This window comes from Simochromis diagramma, unplaced genomic scaffold (assembly GCF_900408965.1).
Source record: "Simochromis diagramma unplaced genomic scaffold, fSimDia1.1 OVJJ01000545.1, whole genome shotgun sequence".
Classification (NCBI taxonomy): Eukaryota; Metazoa; Chordata; class Actinopteri; order Cichliformes; family Cichlidae; genus Simochromis; species Simochromis diagramma.
The window spans coordinates 1,997,114-2,012,607 of record NW_024387371.1 but is presented as its reverse complement, the minus strand read 5'-3'; the positions used below and the strand labels follow the sequence as shown (position 1 = coordinate 2,012,607).

The following is a 15,494-nucleotide window of genomic DNA, read 5'->3' as shown; positions in this document are numbered from 1 at the left end:
CTACTGTTCACTGGTAGTAGCAGGTGGGAACAGCTCTGACATCGCACACACAAATGCAGGGCTGACTTATTTGGGCAGGTCTCTGGTGTGTCATCATTCAAACCCTTGGAGCACTGATTCTCTAAAGAAGTGTCTGAGTGCAGGAGGAAGCAGGGGTGTAAAAGGATTCCAGGGAACTGGGAGAGCCCTTTGTGAAATCATGTTTGCAGATCGATTTAAGTCAAGAGTGAAGTGCAAGGCTCATTTTTCACATTGAATTTAATCACCTTAAGCAATAGGATGTTTACTCGCTTAGAAAAAGGTATAGCATGAGGGCGCCAGTATAAATCACTGAGTTGAAGCGGCAACCCATATGCCAAAAGACTACTGTAGGGGCCCAGGCCCAGGCCTCCCTAGGGCCATATCCTGTATATTGATTTCATCTACTTCTTTTCTTTCCCTCTTTTTCTGTTCACTCTTCTTTTAAATTTCAACAGAACAGTAAAAACAAATCTTTTTTATTTTCTGCATATTTTTTTTAGCACTTAATCTTAGTAACAGATATTTATATGAACTATAAAAAATATCCTTAATAAAAGTATTAATCTTGCTCACTTAATTGCAAAAAAGTCAAAAAGATTCTTACTCCAGCGGTTGCTGAGTATTTGCACGTTTATTGGCTCATAGTCAAATTCTCCATAAATGGAAATGACTAGAATTCATTTTACATTTTCAGGTTTGGCCCAGTGCTTAACACTATTGCCTCACAGCAAGGGGGTCCTGGGTTTGAACCCGGCTAGCAGTGTGAAACCTGCACGGTTCCCTTCGTGTTCCACGGCTTCCTCCCACAGTCCTAAGATATGCTTGCTAGATTAATTGGCAATTCAACAATTGGTGTAGCCGTGACCGTCACAGGATAGCCCTGCAATGGGCTGGCGAACTGTCCAGGGTGTATCCTGGACATTTGCCTTAGGAAATGGGATAGACTCCAGTCCTACTGTGACCTTGATTGGATAAGCAGGAGAAAATAGATGAATGTGCAACCGACATGTGATACTTGTCAATCACAGGTGGTTTGTATACTCCAGATAATCCTCTCTTCTCAAACAGAGTACGTTTGAGATTTAAAAAAAAAAAAAAAAAAGTGATATAATCAAACATTGGATTTCTATAGGACTTCTCTTGAGGTCTCTCATTTGACGTCTTTCGTATTACTCAAGAATTGTCCACCATCTTGGAAGTGATGCAACCACTGGATGCTCGGGAAACATGTATTCCCTGACTGGCTGGTAGTGGTTCCTGGAAGTTGGTGGCTCTTGTTGGATGAAATTGGTTGAAAAGAAGGTACTTCACCAAAAATCTTCCAGTTGCTAACCGATTGGCAACTGTGGCAAAGGTTTTAATGTTTACCTGCAAATACTTGCTAACTAGCCTAGGGGTTGTAACTGCAAATGGAACTTCGCCTTTTGAAACATGATGGCTGAATCATGGAGGCACAGTGCGAACTTTTAAGGCAAACCGGCTCCATTTGTGGTTTGCTTTACAATTTTCAGTTTTCACAGAAAAACTGAAAATTGTAACGTAGTCCTTCAATTTCATTCAACCTACAACCATAACAATATTCAGTAATACACATCAGTAAGTTAACATTACATAGTGGTCACATGTCTGCAAACCCTCAATAGGATGAGAACTCTTTTTGCTATTAGCCCCTAGTGGCCATTAAAAAGAATGCAAGTTTCAGACAGTATGTTAGCTTCTGGATTGAGAAACTGCATCTTCTACATAAATTAAATACTAACATAAGTTTTCCATGTTCAACATCTGAACTCATGGTTAGCATTCCAATATTTGTAATTTAGCAGTAAGGGCAACATCAGGAGAGACTTGGATTTTCTCAGTCATTTTATTGTTGTCCCCACGGTGTCAAGGAATTAACCTGAATCATCTTGAAGTACAAGTGTTAACCAGGTCATGGTAACTCATTGCTTTAATGCAAACACACGGGGACAATCAAATTAACGACCACAAACCAGAAATCAGTCAACTGTAATCTCATAACTTTATTGTCATAAAAAGAAATACATTTCTTACTTAATAAATTAAATAACAAAAATAAAATATCCAATACATTTTTCAAGTTCTTATGAAATGATACCTGACATATTTGGGGAGGATGTAGATGTTTTATATTTAAAAAAAAAAAAAAAAAAAAAAAAAAAAAAAAAATCACATTCAGCATCACAGCTTACATCAAGACACCATGCGATGTGCATGTCAATAAAAATTAAGCACTTCATACATGACATTTTACGCTATAATAAAAGGGGCAACGCATATATTACTGTAAAACCTTAAAAACAGGCCACTGTAAAAATATGACATTTAATTTAAATTAAGAGGTTACAGCCTCACAAATGACTCTGATGCAATTTCCCGTTATGAGAAACCTACAGACCAACGCAAAACACGTTCACATGAGCCAAACACACCCAATGAAACAAATGCTTGTTTCCAGGCAGTCTGCTTAATCAGCAGGTCACATTTCCTTCAGAGGCTTTTATAAAAACAGTGTCATGTTGATAAGCGCTCATGATCCTGCTGAAGGAAACTGATAACACTCCAATACGTATTATGGAGTGACTTACTCACCGAACAAGTCATATGCATGCTTAACATGCTTACACATATTGGTAGGAACTTCAGAGAAAAATAACCTGATAGCCAGCTGAGTGAGATGAATGAAACACTTTTCATCCTCCTTTTTGTAAAAAGGTGTAATTCACTTGAGGAAGCATCAGTGCCCAAGTCATTCTGGTGCAATGCCACATGCAAAGTCATACAGTAACGTGAAAAATGTGAACATAGGAACTCTTAAAAGTGGAATGGTGCAAATGTGGTGCCACAAATAAAAGAGAAAAATGCAAATGTTGTGAAACTGAAAATCTGTCAACAGAAAAAAAAAAGAAAAAAAAAAGCATGATATCTAGGGTGATTCAGAAGCAATGAAATGACTAAAAACTAAGAATTAAGTGCCTTTCTATGAATTTGTGACATTAACATAAGGGAATTTAAAATGTGGCTAATGATACTCATAAGTATCAGACAGCATTTGTCTATTTGGAGGCACTGTCCCATCTCTAGGGCAGGCAGTGTGGAGTAGAGACTGGAAACGAGGGCAGTGAGCCAAGTCATGGGTGAAATAACTCAAATAGGTGCAACATTCCTTGAATCTCGAGCCTACTCGCACCTTTGTGTCTCTGTATGACTGTTTTACATGCACATGAAATACTGCATTTGGGGCTTCTATTTGCAAATGTGTAAATGAAAAACAGAGCTAGGTTTTTGGTCCTTGAATGAGAAAACCTATTAAAGAAAACGGTAACTTGTGCAGTGAATGCATTGAGCATTCGAGCCTCTCTAGAACCGAGGCTTGTGTATTTGACATCCTGGCTCCGTCAGACACTATGACTCCCCTGTTATATAAGCCTGCATGTGGCTTTGCCTGTGGAGGTGGAATGGGTGGGGGAGTCTGCCCTTAAGCCAGAGCCTCCCCTGAACTGCATCATGTGAACACAGTGACTAAAACTGGCAATTGTGAACACATGCACTTGTGACTTTGTGAGACAGAGTGATGCTTTCAGGGGAAGAAAGTGGTCGAGTCTGTGGATTCGCACTGAGTGCTGAAAATGAGTGTGAAGGTGTGTCTGAGAGGTACAATGTGACGGGCTTAACCACGTGATGTGTGTGTGTGTGTGTGTTTAAGAGAGGTCCCCTACACTGCAGAGTTAGAATCTCTCTTTGTGGTCAGAGGGCAACTATGTTGTTCCTGTGGTTGGGGAAGCAGAACAGTGAGTTTGAGGGGTCGTCACAGTCGTTTGGCAGCTCCGCGTCTGCTGCTGCCAGTGGATTCCTGCTAATGACCAATTCCAGGCTGTCTCCGGCCTCCATAATTAAGGGCACAGTTAGACAACAGTCCAAGTCCCTGGTCCTTACACGGTTCACCTGGGAAATGACAACCAGTTCTTTTACTATTCAGTACACACTTCTTTTCCCTGAAAGAGTCATTTGGCATTAGAGAGCCCTTAGAAGCAGAGGTTTTGTGCTTTAATGGAAAGAATTTCATTTACTTTAATTTTACATTCCTAGAAGTGACAGTCTCATTTTAGCAACCATTTCCAAGTAGGTTTTACTTCTACACAAATAGTAAATACAAACCGAAAGCCCCAGATGCCCCTAAAGCCCAAGATAATCTACTGAAGCTCAAACAGTATCAGAACAGGTAAGAAAGGGGATTTAAATGACTTTGAACCTGATGGGGTGGCTTGAGTATCTCAGAAACCATTGATTCCATTGTACCATCTCCACTGGGGTTTACAGTGGATGGTCCACAGGGGAGGAAAAAAATAAATCCAAAAAAAAAAATCTTGGAGTTGATTAAGCGCACAAATAGGTTGTGCGCTCTTCCTCTCGCTATAACTATTGGTAATATTTCAGTCAAGTGTTGCACAGATTAGACATCAATCAAGACCACACAATAGTAGGGAGGAGACCCCAACAATTTAAAAAAAACAAACAAACAAAAAAAAAACAACAACTTTGTTTTAACAGGAAGAAACCTCTGGCAGAACCAGGTTCAGGGTAGGACAGCCATCTGCTGCAACTGGTTGGGGATGAGGGGCGGGAGATGAGATAAAAAAAAATACTGTGGACTCACTGTGGACGAGAGCTATTATTTCATAAAAACAACTAATGATGAAATGCAAAGTGGTGTATAAACAGTAGCAACAGAGTAAAGAGGAAACACTCAGTGGGAAGCCCTTAGGAGCCCAAGTCTTTTGCAGTGTAACTGAGGTAGGTTTCAGGGTGACCTCATCCACCCCTAATGTTTAAAGTAAAGTGGTTTCCCTGTCTCCCAAATTCCAAACTGGGAGCTGGTTCCACAGAAGAGAGGCCTGAAAGCTGAAGGCTCTGCCTCCCATTCTACTTTTAAATACCCCAGCAACTATAAGCACTCTTTTGCTGTGACATAACACTAGGAGATCTTTAGGATAAAATGGGAGTATTTGTGACCTTGCATGTGGAGAAAGATTATAAGTTTAATTCTGAATTTAATATGAAGACAAGCTTTTTTCCTGTTTTTTTTCCCCCCTTTAAAATATTAGCCTTGAACAGCATATCCTCATCAAAAACAACTTCAGGATTCCTCACAGTGTTACTGGAGGTCAAGGTAATGCCACGTCATGTTTCTAATCCCAAGAGTGATGCTTTCCGATGAATTATGACGGTCTCTTTGGCTAGTCAATAAGCTGGAATGAAAAATTGCTGCCACTTTTCTGTGGCCTGTGCTTTGATTCGACAGTGATTCACTTAAGCATATTCACCTTGCTGTGAATTTGTCGTTTGTGAATTTTTATGCTTAAAACATTATTTGCAGATTTTTGGTTTATTTTTTGATGGTCTGGGAGCAGACATGGTCACTATGGAGGGTTTTGGAGGCATCACTGGAAGAGAGAAGTTGCAGAGTGGGGTGCAGGACTGAATAATCAAGGTGTATCTAACAACGCAGCTGGTGAGTGTAAATGAAACATCTCAGTGTTCTCACCCAACTTGCTGCAAAAAACACAAAAAACAAATGCATTTTCCAGCATGTGAAACTTTTTTTTCCCCTTTCCTTTTTTTTAAAGGCAAACAGTACCTGAAGAATGCGGTCAAAAGGTTTCAACCCTGCTTGGTCAGCTGGGCCATCAGGCCGGATCATATTCACGTAGACACCCTTTTCCAGCAGCCCGTCTGACACACTGAAACCAAAGTCACGGCTTTCGCGATCCTTTCTTATAGTCACCTATAAACAGAGGGCAAATTGCAGTCATAGATAAAACATTCTTCAGCATTTGGAACCTTTTTCCTCATTGGCTTTGAAAGATGTACTCCAGCTATAGATTTTTGTGAAGAAAAATAAAACACTACAGAAATATTTGTATGCCTTTAGGTGAAGCAGAGGTAACGACCCCCCCCACCCACCCAAACAACTCAGGTCTGATATTGACGGTTGAGTCATAAGGCGACTTTGACATTAAACATTTTCTTGAAAAGGGAAACATCAAAGTAGAGTTTCTGAATGAAACACAGAAAAGCTATCGTTTCTTGGTGATCACTTCTCTGAAAAACGTTTTGCAAGATATTTTGGTACTTGGCATTAAGCACTGCCTTTCAAAGAGTTAGATGAGATCATTTTCTGTTTGTACATAATGCTAAACTAAGCAACCGGACACCCGACAATAACTTAAGAATGGAAACTAGTTTAAACAGCTGACCTGGCTCTGGACTGTACATTGTGTCTTTTGTGTCCACTCCCTGTGTAAAGACTAAACAATTACAATGCCGACAGCCACATGGCTCTTTGTTTCTCAATTTCCATGTTCCCTAAAACAAGGTCGGCAGCTTTAACCATAACCAAATAAAGCAGGTTTAAGCTTGTACTTGGTGATTTTTCCATGATAGCATATAGGTTGTGTCAACTAAAAATATTGTTAATTTCCACACTGCAGGACTGATGCCCTCTATTACTCCCAGTCATGGTGCAATGCACATATGACGCCAAACAGACTTCTCAGTGGGCGTGTAGTCACAAGTTTCACAGATGCTCAGGTAAAGCATCACATGAATTTGTCTCAACAGCAAGTCCCGACGAGGTAAGTCACGTAGAAGAGATAAACACACATTACACACCGATTTTTACAGAACATGCTGTTCCATGATCATCAAGTGTGCGTACACTGGCAGGCCTATTACTACAGCTCAAGTTTAAAACCTGCAAATCTGATACACGCAAGATACCAATGTAGGTATTAATTTTGTAAATGCAAAGTCTTTGAGATACTGTATTTAAACTTTGATTTTCGTGAAAAATTGTCTCATGTACCAGAACGTGTGATGAGATATCCAAAGTTAGAGTAGCTGATCTCTCACATACAACCCAAACTCCACAAATTTTGGGATGCTGTGCGAAATGCAAATAAAAGCAGAATGCAATGATTTGCAAATCTCACAAACCTGTATTTTATTCACAGTAGAGGTTACAAAACATTTCTAATGTTTAAACATTTTACAATTTCACAAAAAATAGCAAATTTTTAATATGATGGCAACAACAAGTGTCAAAACTTTCTATGGGGCAAGAAAGGCTGGGACGAAAAAAACGACGACAACGACACGAGGCGCACACACACACACGCGCAACCTGTAATTACTGTACAGCTTTAAGAATAACTTTTTTTTTTTTTCAAATTAAATAATTATTTCATGACCCTTTTTGTCACCTTGTGCAGTGCCAGAGCTGTAGGGAGCAAATTTTCAGAGTTGTCGCCTTTGACCCTGGATGAAACATCTCCGGCTCCAGTTGACATGTTCAGTTTGCTTTTGTTTATAGTTTCTCCATGGCTTCCTTCCCTCTTGATTGGACTTATTTCAGAGGGAAACACTGAGTCTTCATTTGTTTTGGTCTCATCTAGGTACAGACTAAGAGCGCTACCCGTCATGGATGCCTGAAAGACAAGAGAGGGATTATTAGAGCATTTTTTTTTTTATTAAATAAATGATTTAAAAGGAACAAAGACTTTTATTTAGATTCACACACATAGATTAGAGGCCAAGGCATTGTGCAAAAGCCTTCTGCAGTCAGCTTGGCAGCAGGTGCCCAGCTTGCCTTGTCAGATTTAATAACAGATTATAGCGATGATGGTTATCATAATGCTTCATCTGGCATGTTCATTTAGGCCAATGCAAGTCTGAGAGCACACAAGTAGGACAAAGCTAGAGAGGAAACCGAAACAGAAGGGGGATGGAGATAACAGGCGGGCCTACCTCCAGCTCCCTGAGAATCTCTGACTGGCCGCAGGTCTCGAGGTCCTGGAGAGCCTGGGACCAGAAGCTGTCTTCCTGGTTCAGGGTGCCATGGCAACGAGGGGGGCTGACAAATCTATGACAATGCAGGAACCAAAGCATGAGAGCAGTCCTGCAGTCTGGATGTTGGTGCTGCATACAAAGGCAGCATGGGAAATGCAGTTTTTTTTGGGGCTGCAAAGCTGAAGAGTCCTTCTGAGAATCTCTCAGGACCACAGTGAGGGTTTAATGTAAAATCTTTCTCTTGTAACAGCTCAAAAGCCGCAGGAGTCCATTAGATTAAGATAAAGACTTCAAATTCACAAAGTGACGTCACCCCCCAAAAAAGCAGGAAATCTAAAGCACATGACATAAAAGTTCAGGGGGAAAAAGAAAAAAAAGAAGAAGAAGTGTGACGAGACAGATAAGGCTGATCCTTGGGCTCTTTGGATGTTTTTCTGAGGAAACGTTTTTTGGTATACGGACAGGGGTGACAGAAAAAGATGTACACATGTGAAACACCAAAGAGCTTGTGGGCAGTTAGTAAAGCAGATGAGAGAGAGAATACCTGAGAAAGAAGAGAAAAGGACAGTTTGGAAAAAGCACAAAAACATGAAGGCATACAACACAAAATGACAAAATAATCCAGAATGCACTTTTGTCAGTGACCTTAACGATCAGGGAAAGGAAACATCACAGGAGAGTTTGCTTATACAACATGTTAATTAAGAAAACCACTTAAAGCTAAACTGACAAAGATGTCGGAAACAAGAAGCCACCAAGGTGTGACCACGCAGGCACAAGAGCAAAAACAACTGCACATGTTTGACAGATGAGGTGGATTTGGGTGTTGTCATGTTACTGAATAAGGATATTTGAGCTGCAACCTGACATATTGCACACACAAAGCCAGTCCTGACAGATTCATCCAGTTAAAAATACTGATTTTTAAATTTTATTTGCTAATAATGTGTTTAATGCTGTCCCTGTTCAACTGCACCAGCATCACCCACCCTCAGACATTCACCAAACTAAATGTCTGGGATGGACCTCAAGGCCTCTGCACTTACCCAGGTATCTTGTCCCACTCATCCTCTGTGAATCTCCCATCATACAATGAGGTGTGGTGGACTAGGCCTGCAGAACTGGAAGTGGTTTGGCTCCTGTGCTTTGTGCGCCTCCACTCATTTGGGTTGAGCAGTATATCGGATCCTTTGTGAAGATATGTCCCTAAATGAAGAAAAATAAAATCTCATTAGATGTGCAGGAGAATATGGTTTATCTGAAGACTGCTCGTGAACATTAGATTTCACCTTGGCTACTGTAGCCTGCATCAAACCCCGAGCTATCCCAGGAGCTCATGGCAGAGTCTATACTGGGTATAGTGGCAGAGTAGAGCTCTGAGTGTTTACTGGTCTTCTGGGAGTCTGTCAGATCATCCTCTGTGTCGCTCAAAAACGCAGCTTCTCTTTCTAAAGGCCGCCGGCCGTCAGACTCTGGGAATGGACAGTGAGCTGGTATGAAACAAGATGTGCACTTTTTCACACCACCTGAGTAAAACACTGCAACACTTCCACAGCAGAAGCATTTATTTTCTGCCTTTTGTGTCCCTCATCGCTTAATTCCTTTGCCAATAAGGTGTTTTGTAACGATTTGAAAAGAATTTGCTTTACTCAAAGAGGGACTTTAAAAGCCCCAGTCTTTTTTAAAAATAAAGGATCTACTTAGGAATAATGTCTCAGATCCATAAAATGATTAAAGTAAAATTTGGTTCATTCTCTTCCCCCAACAATGAAAAACAAATGAAAAAATATATACGATCAGCTTGTTTCTTGATCTTGAGGGTGACCGACTCCCCGGCCATCTGCAGGAGATGAATGGCCTCACTCAGCGGCTTTCCTTTCAGGCTGACACCATTGATGGCTAGGACTCTGTCCCCTATATGGATGGCTCCAGTCCTGCAGATTTAGAAGAGCAGATGAAGCAGAGATCTACCAGACAGTACCAACAGAGATGGCCAGGAGAGCTGTCAGGCTGCCAGCATGCTGACCCAGACAGAAACAAAGAGGCGTCTTGTTACAGGAAGAAGAAGAAGAAAAAAAAACAAAAAACAAAAAAAAACACAAACTAGCCAGCCATTGTTTACTGTCTCATTTATTAGGAAAGAAAAAAAAAAAAAGAAAAGAAAAGAAAAGAAGAAAGAGGCAACTCAAGAGATGACCTGGCTTAAGGTCAATGCAGCGCCATTTTCTTGTACTACTACCTTGAACCCCCCCCCTGCAGCTCCACATGTCACGCCCTGCCCTTCACTCACCTCTCAGCCAGGCCTTTCTTGGTGAGGCCAGAAATGACGATGGGATCAAAGGGCTCCTCTGTGCCAGAAATGGTGATGCCCAGTGGTCCGTTATATCTCTTCAACTCCACTGTGTAGATTATGGAGCCTGACATTTCCAACTCATCTACAGCATGCAAGGACAGAGGATAACGTACACTCAAGATATGAAGACTTACAATAAATTGTTTATAAAAAAAATAAATAATCAAAGAACGACTGATAATAGGAAGTATTCACATTAAAAATTAAACCGTACAATATTAGAACTGGAACTTTTCCAGTGTAAGAACCAGTCAGCCAGCACGGGGCTCTGGGTATGTGAGACACGAGCTTCTTTTTTTCCCAGAAATGCACCACAGAAGAGTTTGAGGTCACTCAATTGTTGTTCATGAAATGAAACCACATTTTTATGTTTGTTTGCTTTTGTAAATCTAGCATAAAACCGATCGAGTATTTCATGAGCAACAACTAATGATCCATGAAAATGTGGAACATGAGTTTGAGAGAAATGTTGACACTGGCCAATAAAGTAAAAAGATGAAGATAACTGGCGGTGAATGACAAATGGCCTTTTTATCCTTTTTTGCTTGCCTTGAAGGCCATAATCTTCACTGAGTCGCCTCTTCACTGCTGACAAGACTCATTGTCATTTCCTGTGTGGTCAATATTATTGTCACAGATAACAGAAACAAACTGCTTTTCATTTCAAAGCAATGGCATTTCAAAGTGACCCCAAATCTTTGAGAGGTTGCCTGCATGCACCAAAGAGTTTCCTGATCTAGATAAGGGTAACAGTTAGTCTCTGTGGTCATGCGCTGGTTCACACAGTGGGTCGAGACCTTTATTCTTCAGGTTCACTTTCTTATAAACTGGAGCACTTGTAATTTTTTTTTTTTAAATTATTATTAAATGAAACCATGTGACAAAGTGGCTAGGACAGAATTCATTTGCCATTTGTCACTTGCGTATATTGTTATTCTGTGTTCTGTTATTTTACAGTCAGCCATAATGCTTTAATTTAGACATTGCTGGTGTAACTTCTCTTAACACACAATATCCCAGGTTTTGTTTGTGGTAGCAGTAGTTACATCCTTTACATCCATGCATGTGTTTTAAAGCAAACACTACTAACCATCAGATCATCTGAATTTTCTTCTGTTTACAGGCACATGTCTATTAAATTATGTTTCTTTATGTTGCTTTGGTTATACTTACCATGGTGTCCATGTTGTGCATTCAGGTCCTGTATGTGAGACGGGTGTGTGGGAAGGGCCGCCCACTACTTCCTGTTTATATAGGGTCATGAGGTCAATGATTGGATCACTGGGTGTAACCAAATGGAGGGTTTTTCATTTTGTATAGTATTGTTTGTTTTCTTTAAAGTAGCCTTTTGAGTTATATTGTATGCAGTGTTTTACTTTACAAACTATTTAGTTGAGTAAATGAGTTTGTCAGTTTCATGCATGACTTTATTCCTGTTCTTTGTTTAGAATTGTATTATTTGGTTTGACCTATTTTGTTCAATGGTAGGGACTAACGAGGTCAGGTGTGGGCAAAGTCTTGTATAAAGCCAGTGGGATTTTTGCATGCCTGATTGATTGTTTTATGGTAAAAGGGAGATGCCAGCAATAAAGTATGCTTAAAAAGAACTTCAATTGTCTGCTAATGCTATTTACTTATCACCTTCCTTGCTGCTTAAGTTATGCTACACCACAAACCACCCGAGAGGTTTAGAGGGCGACCAACTGACAAATATCTGACATCAAACCAGGACCCCTATCAAACCAAACAACTAATGGGATAATCTGGTTTAATCTCCGACAGTGCAATGTATTTTAAATGGTTCGTGTACCAATGTTGTCCTCATCTTTCTGGATTCGGAGTTTGACCATATCTTCTGCTTGTTCCAAGACATGCATCGCGTCTTCCATTGTGCAGTTCTCCAGACGCACCGAGTCGATGGCCAGCAGCCGGTCTCCGGGCTCCAGAGTGCCTGTTCTGCAGGACCCAACAGCAAATGGATCACAACTGTTAAACTGGGACCAGCCACTCCTCCCGACTCACTGTCAGAATCCTATTAGCTTCATGTCTCAGTGGGATCCTTGGGGGTGACCGTAACCTCACCCTCAGCCTACTCAACACTGAGCCCTTCTGAAATGAAGTTGCTGTGGCCTACTGATCCAGTTTTTATACCTCAATCCAATTAGGCTTTTGTTATATAGTGGATAGACAAAATGTAATTTTGTAATGAATAATCCCACCTAGCCCCAGAAAACCTAGATCACCCTGAAGTGTTGAGAAGTTTTAGAAATTTTACTTCTATTAAAAAAAAAAAAAAAAAAAAAAAAAAAAAAAAAATCAGTATGACTCAGCCCTGAAAAAACTGGACTAATAAATCATTCAACATTATGAGCTCAACATGATGACAGCACATACCTGTGCGCAATGCTTCCTTTTCTGATGTCAGAGATGATGAGGGGCTTGCCAGGTTTTTTACTCGCTGTTAAAAACAGAATACATTTTTTTGACATTTCAGGCAGCAAGATATGAAGATTAAACCAGTTTAACTAAGCACTTTAGTCTCTTAGTTTCCTTTTCGTTTTGTTGCCCTGTCAATGTCGGCTTCCTGCTTGTGTCTTTTTTTGTTTAAAGATGGTTAGAGTAGACAGGGTAATGATGACTGTTGGTACAGGCCAGTATTATTCAGAGGTAATGAGGTATGAGCTTCATGCCTTTTTTCCCCTCTCTCCTTTTTATGGATCACAGAACATTGATTCACGGGAGAGTTTCAATATGCAAACATTTTGAGCAACACTGCCCCCTTCTGGGTGTCTCGCATTCAACAAACCCACCACTGATGGTGATGCCCAGCTCCATCCCTCGCCGTTTGGGGAGTTTAACATGGAAAGTGCCGCTGCTGGGAACCACCGACTCTGATTGAGATTTAGAACAACGTTAAAAGGGAAAATGGAAACGCTTATACGATTTCACAATATGAAGTTACTGTTCCTGTGCAATACCTGCAACATCGAACTCAATCTCCAGTGTGACCTTGTTAGCCAGAGCAGAGTCTCTGAGCAGCTGATGAGCTTCCTCCAAAGTGCCATCTTCAGTTGGGATCCCATTAATGAACAACAATCTGTCGCCAACCTGCAGCAGCCCACACCTTCACGCAGCAAAATACACAAATATGAAAAGAACAGATTTTAATTTCACTTTCTGCCCATAACTGTTTGAAAATGTGTGTTTTTTTAATGAAGAAAAATGTTGTCTGGGATGTCGGGCTAGCGATTTTGCAAGCCCTGTATCTGATTGAGGAATCACTCATCTTTGGAAAAGAGTTTATTACAGAGAAATGGCTCTTTCCAAAATAAAAGCTATACTATACGCTTCTTCTGGGCCACCAGTGTATGAATGTGAGAGTGAATGAATAGTGGCATTGTAAAGCGCTTTGGGTGCCTTGAAAAGCGCTATATAAATCCAATCCATTATTATTATTATTATTATTATTATATTCTCAGCAGCATATTGTAGCGGGACAGGGCTGTTCGGGGTTCTGTTTGTACAGTTATGTTTTGTTTATGTTGCCATAGTGACGGGTGACGCCCTCTCGCTGCGACGGTGTGTCCTTCCGGGGTCAGAGGGCGCCCTGTGTGTTGTTGTTGTTGCTGTGCTGTTGCTGCGCTGAGCAGTTAGCTAACGGCAGTGTTCTTCTGCAGATGTCAATAAACGGCTGTGCTCCCTGGCTAGCTCACGGGAAGCAAGACCAAACGATACCTCCGTCTCCTCCTTGTCTGAGCTCGCCACATTGGTGTCAGAAGTGGGATGATGGTGGCACCCCATGTTCTGACCCGAGTGACTTTTCCCCCGCCGGTCATGACCGGCCGGTGCGCCAAAAGAAGGCACCTGGACATTTGCAGGACTTTGTGTGGGGTAATGGAGTCGTCGGGGACGACTGACCCCTTGGGTCGTGGCTATGTAGCGGGTCAGGGCTGTTCGGGGTTCTGTTTGTAGAGTTATGTTTTGTTTATGTTGCCATAGTGACGGGTGACGCCCTCTCGCTGCGACGGTGTGTCCTTCCGGGGTCAGAGGGCGCCCTGTGTATTGTTGTTGTTGTTGCTGTGCTGTTGCTGCGCTGAGCAGTTAGCTAACGGCAGTGTTCTTCTGCAGATGTCAATAAACGGCTGTGCTCCCTGGCTAACTCACGGGAAGCAAGACCAAACGACACCTCCGTCTCCTCCTTGTCTGAGCTCGCCACAATATTAAACATATTTGGTCCCCATAAGGAGAATCATGTGCTAACGGCTGTCTAAATGACTCGGGTAAAGTTTGTAGCATGCATGCTTGTTGTTTTTGTCTGCTTCCACTTGTCTTTGCACTAGGATGATGTCGGCGTAAATGTGCAGTCATATTTGTTGTGTTCCCACTAGTGCTGTCAGCGTTAATCTCGTTGAAATGACGTTAACGCCACAACACGGCAAATCTCCGTTAACGAGCCCCTGATCGCCCTGTGCATGGGGCTAGACGGCCAACACGTTAACGAGCTAACTGCGCTAACACACTAGTTCCCACCCATGTAATTGAGCATTGCGTGGCACATCCAACATACTGTTTTACTTTAGTCCATGACGCGCTTACCTTCAGGGTCATACGTCACATGAAAACCAAAATAATTCCAAACGCCAGATCTGAATGAGGGTGGGGGAGGTTCAATTTGACATGTTGCAAGGAGAGCTTAACTTCTGTCTCGCTAGCTTGCCCTGCGTTTTTCCTTCTGACTATGCTGTCTGTGGTGAGCGCTCAGTGGATCTGCGCTCGACAGTGCAGCCTAGGCGGAGTAGTCGAACGCAGATTCACTGAGCGCTCAACACAGACAGCATCGTCAGAAGGAAAGTTGATAAAATAAATTACTAATTTTGTATTGTTCGATACATATGCGTACCGAACCGAAAGCACTGTATCGAACGGTTCAATATCGATACGAGTATCGTTGCACCCCTAATTTTTACCATGTTGTCTCCACTGAGTGGAGGTAACAATGAATCCCAAACACGTCACCACACACACACCAAAATCTAATGCATCCAAAATCTAAAGCAATCGGAAGCATCCATTTAACATAAGCAAGGCACGTTTGAAACTCTGATGAGCCACACTGTGTCATGTACTTTAACACCACATGTCAAATAGTGTGAATGTTTAAAATGCCATCCATAACATGAAATGCAGGCCCGAGGCTCGACATGAACACATTCACAAAACTGCCCTTTTGTGAACTTTAAAACTACCTCCGCAC

The 15,494-nt window shown here is 41.5% G+C and overlaps 1 protein-coding gene across 7 annotated transcripts in view; it reads right to left on the bottom strand.

Annotated features, from left to right (window-relative positions):
* Positions 1–2,358: 2,358 nt before the first annotated feature.
* LOC120719093 (glutamate receptor-interacting protein 2-like) overlaps positions 2,359–15,494 on the bottom strand; it is a 32,070-nt gene continuing 18,934 nt past the window's right edge. For 6 of the 7 annotated variants that reach the window (XM_040007995.1, XM_040007993.1, XM_040007994.1 and 3 more), the window contains 12 exons: positions 13,219–13,364; positions 13,051–13,131; positions 12,635–12,698; positions 12,051–12,196; positions 10,178–10,322; positions 9,682–9,821; positions 9,177–9,359; positions 8,934–9,093; positions 7,846–7,960; positions 7,302–7,526; positions 5,678–5,824; positions 2,359–3,984 (listed from right to left, as the gene is read on the bottom strand). In XM_040007995.1, coding sequence (XP_039863929.1) covers positions 3,787–3,984; positions 5,678–5,824; positions 7,302–7,526; positions 7,846–7,960; positions 8,934–9,093; positions 9,177–9,359; positions 9,682–9,821; positions 10,178–10,322; positions 12,051–12,196; positions 12,635–12,698; positions 13,051–13,131; positions 13,219–13,364 — 1,750 coding nt within the window. In that variant the 3' untranslated portion in view covers positions 2,359–3,786. Of the gene's footprint in view, positions 3,985–5,677; positions 5,825–7,301; positions 7,527–7,845; positions 7,961–8,339; positions 8,432–8,933; positions 9,094–9,176; positions 9,360–9,681; positions 9,822–10,177; positions 10,323–12,050; positions 12,197–12,634; positions 12,699–13,050; positions 13,132–13,218; positions 13,365–15,494 lie in introns of those variants that run through there. The other variant, XM_040008000.1, reaches the window with a different exon arrangement.